A 10,171-nucleotide genomic window follows, 5' to 3' on the forward strand; every position below is an offset into this window, starting at 1 on the left:
CATCCTTTGTTCTCCATGGGACTGGAAGGGAAGCATCTAAGCCCGTGGGCCCAGCCCCCTGCTGTCACAGACACCTGGTTCACATAATCCCCTTCATAAACCGTCCCAGCTTCTTCATGAAAGGGGTTACAGCATTTGGCTCCCACTGCTCCTGTGGGAGGCTGTTCCAGCACCTCGTGGCTCTGATGGTTAGAAACCTTCATCTGATTTCCAGCCTAACATTATTTGTAGCCACTTTGCATCCATTTGTTCTTGTGCCAACACAGTCCTGCTGCCTACATAGCTCTGGTCCCTTGTCCCATCACTGATGGACAACTGTTCTGCTTCACAGGTGGCTACCTTCTAGAGGCGGGTGAGCGGATGCCCTCCTGTAACTCTTATTTCTGCTTGCAAAGCATGTTTGAACCCTTGGGGAGGAAAAACACATTTGAATTGCACCACAATTGTAATTGAATTGAGGAGCACCTCTTGCTACTGCAGTCTCATTCCACCATATCACTGAAGGCACCTGTTTTAAACCCAAATTCTCCAGGGCAGGGACTGTCCCAATTCCTGGTGCTGTAGCTGCAGAGAGAAACGAGGGAGGCAGATGGTGCATGCAATGCCCAAACCAAGCAAAGAAAAAGGAGTGCTAACACAAATGTATCTCCAGGTTCCTGGTTCATTGGAGGCTTCCTGTCTCTGTATTTATTTAATCTCCAGGCTGCTGGCCAAGTCTGAGTTATTGCCCAAAGGCTGTGACACTTGTTAGATTAGCGGTTTAATTAGACCATTATGTGCATGTCCCCTGCTTGCAATTCTTCTGGCCTGACTACTGCTAAAGCAAAATGATAGTTTTTTGGCCAGCTGACAGCTCAGCTCATTGTACATGGCCCCTGGGACAGGGGGCCATGTGGGGGAGTTTGATCACAATCCAGGTCTTTTAGGAAAAGTTTCTAGGCTACAAAGCTCCCCTACCAGCCACCGCCAGCACAATTAACCCACAAGTAGAGGGAAGTCTGCAGTGTCACTTAAGACTTGACCTAAAGTCTGCTGAAGGCAAGATGTTCACCTTGGGCAAGTCACTTAATTTCTGTGCCTCGGTTCCCACTCGGCAATCCAACCTTTCTCCCATCCCCTGCTTGCCTTGCCTATTTAGATTTCCTAAACCTATTTCCTGGGCCATCATGGCTACAGCATCACTCCAACACTATTTAGATTATAAACTTTGATTCAGGGATGCTCACTCCTTATGTGTGTGTATAGCCCCCAGCCCAACGGGGCCTTCATCTCAGCCGGGGCTGCTCAGTGCTACTGTGAGGCTAACAACATTGCTGTCCACGGCCTGTGACTCTGCAGAAGATGTCACAGTCTGGGGCTCTCAATCCAGCACCAACTGGTGGATCTAAATTCATGTTGGAGGCAAAGACGTGTTTGCCTCCCAGAAGAAATTCTTGGCCTTAACCAAAAAATAGTCACCCCTTTCCTTCACCAGTGCCCTCTCCTACTGCCACATAGATGAGGCATTGAAAGACTGTTAACGCTTGGGTGATAGGCCTTCGGGATCTCATCACACCCCCAGTATAAACATTATACCCAAGTATACCCAGTCATTATACCTGTTACACTTCTGCTAATGAAGGTGATGTTGAGCCATGCTTTGTTCCCAGTGCAATCTCTGTAAAGCCAGCCTAAGCTCTGGTTTGCAATGAAATGAGAGATCATCTCGGGATCTTTTATCATAATTTTTTTGCAATGAACCAAACATAATGAAGCCACCCCCTACCTTTGCGTAGGACATACAGAAGAGACAGTTGGGCAGAGGATGGGCATATTGGGAGTAATGACATTGCCAAGTGGTATTCTGCCTCAATTGGCCAACCCAGAGATATCACAGGCAGTGTCGACCCACAGAGTTCGCTCAGGAGATCACCACTCTCGTGTGAGCAGAGCATGTGAGTTGGTCTAGCCAAGATGAGAGCAAAGCCATATTGATTGTGGTCACTCAGCTATGTCCACATGGACACTATAGTCAATCATGTGAGACTCTAGACTGCCTGGGGCCATACCCCATAGTACCTGCGCTGCTCTGAACGAGGCAGAGACTTGTCCTGCATGGTATTTCAGTAGTATGCTGTTGAGCATCTACACCAGTGCCTGGTAGAACAGGCATGCGATTGGGAAGTCACCCGTGGATGGGGTGCAGTAGTACAGAGACGAAGCCCAGGGCCCTTCTGGTTCTTGGGAAATGTTGCACAATTATCATTTTGATGCAATTTGGAGAAAAATCAGATTTTTTTCTTTAAATGAATTTTCCCGCAAACTGGAAACTGCTTTCCCCCCAGCCCTGAGTGCAGAAAGATTGGTGGGCACTTTGCAGTGCAGGATTGCGACGATGACTATTTCCCTGCTCCTTTATTTGGCATTGCTTTGTGTAAATATTATTGCACAATAGTCTGTTCCTGTTTAAAACGTCCCAGTAGTGAGCTGGATCCCAGCCACACACATGCATATGGAGAGGGAGGCTGTCTTTCTGGCAGGCCCCGGTACAAAAGCACTGGTGCCCTTTCGCAGTCCTCCGTCTTGAAAGGGAGGGGAAGAGAGGGCAGGCTGCACATACTGAGAACTCTTTTTTCTCTGTGCCAAGGATCAAGCAGCAATGAAGACAAGATGCTGAATGACAAGCCGGCTTGGCAGGGGAATCCAGAAGAGACTTGATTCTGGCTTCAAAACAAAGAGGCTACCGAGTTTAGGGAGGTTGCTTGGGTCTAGCAGGGATAAACTAGCAGGGAAAACACTTGATGGTGGTGATATCCGGGAAGGAAGTTGATGAGGTTTTCTATAAACAGTCATTCAAAGGGTGGAAGGAAAAGCTGCATCCTTCTCCCCAGTTCTTCCCTCATCGGTAAGGAGGGTCCAGAAGTTGCTGTTTGCATTTTGTTTCTCCTTGCAATAATTACAGCTTGAATCGGGGCAGTTTTATTTGATGTCCGGTTTATGGCCTGAGCAAAAAGAACAGGTGAATGTTTTAGTTCTTGAAACAAAGGCTTTCCCTCCCCTTGATAAACACACGAGTGCAGTTTGTCCGAAGCCTATCAGTTCCCCAATCCTCCTGTCTTGAAAGATGGCCAATTTTCACCTTTCGATGCATCCAGGCCAGGTCTGAGTAATAAGAAGCAGTGAGAGGCATAGATTTTTTTTTTAACCTGTTTTAACGTGACAGTTTGGCATGAGCAAAAGCAAAACCAGGGGACGTTAGGATATAGGCCTGTTTTTCCAAACGGCGAAAGCTCGGAGCATTTGGTTAATGCCTTTTGGCTCATGTCTTGCTATAAACTTTGCAACTTGGTCTCGAGGGACATGCTCTGAGCTTAAAATTCCCCGCTTCACACCTGTTTATGGGGCGACTGGTTGCAACTCCTTTGAGAACAAGGCCTTCTATTGACTCTGTGTCCAGCTGTGCTGTGTCCTGGACCCCTTGCTCTGTCTCCCCAAAGCCAGACCTTAAGGAGAGCACTTGTATTTGGAAGCAACTGTGCTGCTCCATCTGGGAATTAGGGAGTCAGAGAGACTTACAGGCTCTGCTGGTGAAAGACACCATCTCTATTGGCTGTGAAAGCCGCCGTCTCTTCTCTAGCACAAGAGATGCTGAAACAGGTGGTCACTTCAGCATTAAGCACGGCCCACTGGTGGCCTTTCAGGGGGAACGCAGCCCCAGCAAGGAGGCATGGACGCTACATCGAAGGCACCAGGCAGAAAACCAGGCGGCTTGTGAAACAGTTCAGAACTTGTGACCTTTCGGAGAGCCGGTGGCTGGGGCACCGGCTGATTTCTAATTTCTTGCTTGGCTGGGTCCAAAACCTGCTTTCCAGTGGCTGCTGCTTTGGAGCTGGGGTGGGGAGGGGGACAGAGAGCGGGGCTGTGTCTGTGAGCTCTGTCCACAGCAGTCAATGGCCCTTGCCATCATCTCTGGCAGCCATCCTCTGAAAACGCCCTTTCTCTCCTCCGTCCCCAGCCTCCACGCTATTAATTCTGCGTTAATTATACAAGAAGGTCGTCAGCTACCGGGGCCGAGATGAAAGCCGTAAAATGAGCCGTTCAGCTCGGCGTGTCGAGGCAGGAGGCGTGGACAAGAGGCAGGGATGCTGTGGAATCGTGTGCCATGGAAAATGAATTGTCAGAGAGATTTAGAGAGGTCAGTAAAGCAGAGGGTGAAGAAAGGGCTCTGTACGAAGCACAACTTTCCAGCGAGACCTGCGCATTGGGACCATGAGGAAAGAGCCAGTCCGGAGGTGGGCTCATCTGAAAGTCAGAGGGGAATAGGGAAGGCTCTGGCTCCCTTTGGATTGCCTGAGCTTTCTTTTTATTTTATTTTAAGCTTCTTGGGGGTTTTTTTGCTTGCAAAGCTGTTGCCTGGCTCAGTTACTGGGATGAGCTGCCACAGCACTGAAGAGGAAGGGAAGGGTTTATCGGCCCGCAGCGTAGCTTTTAATTCCAATTCTAATTAGCGCTTGCATTGCACGTCGCATTTCTCAAAGCAATCGAAGCACATTAGCTCCAAGGCCCCCTGGGAGTTATGTAAATTGAGCGAGCCCTGAGGTCAGTGGTGTTTTAACAGGGATGAATTGCTCCAATCTTGGGTTAGCAATAGTGCTCCCTGAGCAGTCGTAGAGAAAAGCGTCTCTCACCCCCAGCTAGCCAACAGCCCTGCACTAATGCTGCGCTCAGCGTGGATCCAACCTCCTCTTCTCGCACATGTGTGCCTTATACAGGCAGAGGACCAGAGGAGCTGTCTGGTCACGGAGCCCAGTCCTCTGCAGTCCCAAGTTAGGTCTTTCCTAAAGCCTCAATTGAACATGTGCTCTGTCGCACAGCACAGCCACAAAGCACCTAATACAAGCAAAAAAGAAGCAAATGAAGATAGCAGATGAGACAAGGGCACTGCTGGTGCCTTGGCTTGTGCAATGGCAGGGAATGTGGTCGGTAAGTTAGGCTGAGAGGATCCACAGTCCACCCTAGTACATGGGGAGAGAGACCCCAGTGGTCTTTACCAGCCTGACCCCACGCCTGACGATGGGTCTGAGCTTGACTGAGACGTGGCAGCCTAGTGCCGCAGAGGATTTTCAGTAGCTGTTGTGGGCTGGCTAGTAGCCAGCCTGCTTGGGGACCTCTCCGGGAATGCTGCTTTTCTTCCCCCACTGTGAAATTACTGTGCCCAAGCAGTGACCTTTTTCACATACAAAAGACAAGAGCGTAGGTTCAGGCTTTTTGCTTTTAGGGGAAGGAAAAGCAACAGCAAGAAGTAACCAAAGTCTCCCATAGAGAGGGAGAGAGCACACAGAGCATAGACCCCTCTGTACCCGCCTGCAACAGCTTCGAGAACAAAGTGGCCCCTCACACAATTGTCCCCTTTCGAAGCCACGTGGGCTAAGTTGGTAAAAACTTGTCCATCTGTCACTTAAACTGCACATCTCCTGTGACTTGACAGTGTTCGTTTAAGGACATGAGAGATAAGGAATGACGACGATGGGATACTGAGCTAGCCTATTGCTTTCAGCTCCAACGGGGCCATTAGATAGATGTTCCTGTTTGTATACAAGTACAAACAGGAGTTCCTCTTTGTACACAAAGTCAAGGGCTTCTGGCTCTAAGATGTCAGGCCTCAAGAAGGGATTGTGAGCGCAGATTGGAGGTACAAGCCAGCTCTTCCCATAGGTGCAAGGAGTCTGCCAGCTGGGCTCTTCTTCCTTTGCATGGATAGTTGAGAGGACGGTGCACAGACAAGGCAGCAGCAGCTGGGCATTGAGCTGACACATTTAATTTCCTTCCCTATATTTCATATATTGCTCCTAACACTGCATGGTGCAAATACAGTCTCTTTCTTTTACCTGCTGATTGCTTTTGCTGGACACCATCAAAGCAAGAGAAGTGTCTGAGCAGAGAAAGCAGGAGAAACCTGTATCAGCTGCTTGAACAGAAACATCTGGACTTGGAACTTCAGTTGTGATGCGGATGGGTATTACATTAGGGCTTGGAGACTGTAACAATAATGGGGTTTGTATTGTGCTGGGCTCTGCGTGTCTACGCCATCGGACTTGTAGTAGAGATGATATCTTTTATTAGACCGACAAGAGTTTTTGCAAAAAAATGTTCTTGAATTACCCCATGGGAGACACTCCTGGCCTGGAGGAACTTACAGATGGGTGGGAAGAGAGTGGGCGGAAAGCAAGGGTGCAATGCATGAGCAGCAGGCTGAGATCTGCGGTGACTCAGACTCACCCAGAAAGCCTGTGTCAAAGCTGGGACTGAAAGATTAAGAGTTCCTGAGCACCAGGCTACAGCCATCACTTCAGAGCTACCTTTTCCAATGAGGAGAAGATCTGGCTGCACACTATTTAGTTTGCTCTAATTGTCAGTGTGCTCGTACCACCCACATCACTGCAGCAAATATTACACTATATTATTACGGGTGACTCAATATAATTATCAGTTCCCACTCTGCTGTCTGTCGGCAGGGCCCCTGCCTTGCAGCGATGGCAGATTAATGAAAAGCCTGATCAAATAGGGACTGGGAGCCTCACGTGGCAGCCCAGCCTTGCCTTGGAAAAGTGGAGGGCTGGTCCCAGGGCTCGGCATTGAGGTTATAACCTCTTTGGGTGGGTCTGGACAGCACGTAGCTCTGTGGGCCCTGGTTGCAGCAAGGGGCAGTAGGTGCTGTTGTGATACGGATCTGTTGGATCCCTGCTGCCCTCATGGGAGCAGGGATCTTCCTTGTCTCTGTTATGCACCAAGCACAGAGCTGCTGTTTCCTGATTCCCATGCATCTGAGCATCCTTCTGCCAACTCGTGCATTTGAGCATCCTTTTGTCAACTTCTGTCTTGTTCATCACGGGGGCACTGGGCTTGTTCCTGGATGCTTGTGTGGCTCTCGCTCTGCCCTGGGCTTTCACTCAGCCTCCAACCTGGCTGCTTTCCCCTGCCGGCTTCTGACATGCTTTGCCCTTTCTCCCTTCTCCGGCAGGTGCTGCACTCCGATGCCTACTACTGCAAAACCATCCTGGATGACAACAGTTCCTCCGCCCTCATCATCCTCGGCTTTGTCATCATGTCCCCGCTCATCGTGGTGGCCATGGCCATTTACTGCAGCCTGGCTCGGCACCTCCGCCTCTTCATGTGCTTCCAGCCCTACTCCAGGGCCGTGTACAAGGGGGTGAAGTGGCGGTGGTACGAGGAGGGCGGGCTCTGCGGCTGCGCCAGGGAGTGGAACACCCAAGTGAAGGCCTGGGTCTGAGCTCACCGCACCGGTGCCCCCGTCCTGCCCGACGCACCAACCACCCCTGCCACGTACCCAAAGTTACCACCTGGAGCCCTCATAGGCGGAGGCTCTCGGCGTGCCGAAAGGCCAGAACATAGGCAGCTCCATAGTAACCCCTTCCCTGTAGCTGCGTCTACACCTGGAGGCATTAGCAGGGCTCTTCCTGCAGTGGTGGAAAAGCACAAAGGAGAGGCATTGTCCAGGGCTCTCCTTACACGGGGCCAGTCGCATCTAAAGTGATCCTGAAGAGCCAGGGCTTGCTTGACAGCAAGCAGAAATGGGGATTCTCCATCCAGTGAGGCAGATGGGCATGGCCAGACTCTGTGGCTTGTGCTGGGGTGGCCTGTTCTGCCTAGCGCTGGGTCCCTCTGAGCCTTGATCTGGACTGAGCTGTGGTGGGAAGGGCTGCTGACTGCACTGCAGGCCTTGGAGAAAGCAAACGGGGCCCCCAGGTAAGACCCAGCCAGTCAGGAGGAGTCCATCGAGGCTTCCCCACCCTAGACCCCCCTGTGGCTGCCAAGCCTCTGGCCCCCTCCCAAGGTACCTGTGAATCTGCGCCTATATGATACCCAGGAGCTACTACATTGCTGCACACTCAATGTCTGCCCTGCTTTGCCAAGCCGCTTCCTTCGCTGTCTGTCATGGTGAATACATCCCTTTTAGTCTTAACAGGGGCCAAGTGGCTTGAGGTGTTGATCCCAGGCTGGGGGCTCTTCCCCGCCACGGGCATGCTCCCAAGCCTGATGTGTTGGCGGTGACTATTGCAAGTTGACGGCTGCTTGATGGTCTGTTGGAGGATGAGGTCTGTCCCCGCATGCTACTGTGGCACTGGCCCTCTCCAATCTGCAGTATTCTCAGTCTGTGCCAACTGGCCGCAGAGACGGCACTGCCCCGTGCAGAGCACGCCGGCAGGGACGGTTGCCTTGCTGAGATCCATGACACACCTGCAGGCACGTGGGTGTGCTTCATCTCCAGAGCTCTCCGGCTTGCACCTTGCACCTGAGGAAGCTTCTTCTGAAAGGGGCCATGCATTTGCATTGAGCGATACAACCTGGCTCTCCTTCCCGCACCTGACATGGTAGGACATGCGAAGGGCCCAATGCCCAGGTAAAGCCAATGAGACTCTTGGAGCCTTTGTAGACTTCAGCAGTGTCACTCAGTCCCCAGATGTAGTGAGCACATGTTTGTGTGCACACATGCATGTGTGTGTGGGGGGGAAGCATGTCAGCTTGGTGCATAATTCTCTATTCTCTGACCCACCCCGGGCACCGGGGCGCTCAAGTCATTGGGCTGGGAGGGTCCTTCTATGCTGCGTGACGTTGCTCACTGGAAGCCATGTATTCCCAGTCGCTGTTGTTCTTCTGTCTGTCAAACGTGACCCTGTCAAGTGCTGATGTATAAATAAAGCTCACATTGGGGTCCCGCCCGCAGGCCTTTCTTCATGCTGTCTGAGCAGCAACTATACAGATGGTTTCTGTGCGGTGCCCATTGTAATGTGACTGGGCCGTCGAGGCCCCTTGTTGTATATTAAACAAGAATTTGTGTGTTTTCTCTCAGGCCTGGCTTTCATTCTTTGAGGGGCCCAAAGCCCTGCTCCCATCTCCGGACACGAGGTGGGGAGGATTGTGGGGGTGGGACTGTCCAGTCTCATGGGAAACTCAGTGGGAAACTCGAACTCACTCCCAGGACATGCACGGTCAACAGACAGGCATCAGCAGCTGCACGTGGCCTAGGACGGGGTTGGGGGCATGGAAGGGAACCTGCAAAAAGGGTTGCAAAGGAGGAAGGGCACTGATGTGACTAGCTGGGATATCTGCAGAGAGAATAGGGACCATTTGCAATGAACACGTGAAAGGAACTGTTTCCAGCCCCGGGCCGATGGGGACTAGAGATCATGTCACCCTGTATCTGCCGACTGCAGGGCTTCTTGCAGGCACACTTGGCTGCCTGTGTTTCCCCTGCTGAATCATTCCCGGAGCCTTTGAAATGATCTGAACCACCCCATCCGTGCTGTAAAACCAAAGCCTAGGCAGACCGCTGCCATAATCCCCCCTACCCTGCCCGGCACAGAGTCCCCTATCATCCCTGCTGATCCAGCTCCCAGTTTCCTTGCTGGAGTCCCAAGGAACTCGCACAGAAGAGCTCCCTGGGTCCTGTGCTTGCCCTAGCAGTCGTACCCCACTGTGAGGGCTAAGCTGTTATCCCCCACCCTCGGCCAGTGCCATCAGCAGAGATGGGCCAGGCCGGGCATTTGTCCCATCTCAATGCCTTGGAGTCACTCTGCAACCTACCCAGGTGGTGCCAGGAAGGCAGCAAGGACGTGCCCAACCGTCTGCACCGGGGAAGGAGGGGCCTGCACATCCTTGCAGGCAGACACCAGGGTGGGTGGCTGGGGCTGAAAGCTGTAATTTTAAGCTCCAACATCGGGTGGGTGGTTCACGTCAGAGCACTCTGCCACTTCGGGCCCCAGCCGCAGCCTCCTATTGTTCTGCTTCTTTTATGGAGGCAGGCAGAGTGGGCCTGCCATTTAGGTAGCTAATCCCCACCCTCCTCTGCTTCCCACGCACTCAGGGGCAACACAGGACATCTAGGGGGTGAGGTTAAATTTACCTGTCTGCACTGCCTGATTCCTAGGGAGACTCAACCCCCTGCTGCTGCCCTGGGGCTGCAGGGAAAGTTCAGGGCAGTTCTCTACCTGGGGCTTCAAATGACAATGTAGGAGTGTCAGGTATCCAGGTTGTAGCCGTATTGGTCTAGAGGAAAAGGCAATCAGCACTCTTAGTAGAGAGCTGGTCTTTTATTAGACCAGCAAGATGTTTGCAAAAAAATTTCTTTAATGGCAAGCTTTCAGGCACAAACACCCTTCATCAGGCATTG

General features: G+C 51.8%; 1 protein-coding gene across 1 annotated transcript in view; it reads left to right on the plus strand.

The window, feature by feature from the left end:
• Positions 1-7,357, plus strand: part of TMEM88B (transmembrane protein 88B) — a 29,758-nt gene extending 22,401 nt beyond the window's left edge. Inside the window, exon 2 of the mRNA XM_006018844.3 lies at positions 7,001-7,357. Coding sequence (XP_006018906.1) covers positions 7,001-7,270 — 270 coding nt within the window. The 3' untranslated portion in view covers positions 7,271-7,357. The remainder of the gene's footprint in view (positions 1-7,000) is intronic.
• The last annotated feature ends 2,814 nt before the right edge of the window (positions 7,358-10,171 follow it).

This window comes from Alligator sinensis, unplaced genomic scaffold (assembly GCF_000455745.1).
Source record: "Alligator sinensis unplaced genomic scaffold, ASM45574v1 scaffold569_1, whole genome shotgun sequence".
Classification (NCBI taxonomy): Eukaryota; Metazoa; Chordata; order Crocodylia; family Alligatoridae; genus Alligator; species Alligator sinensis.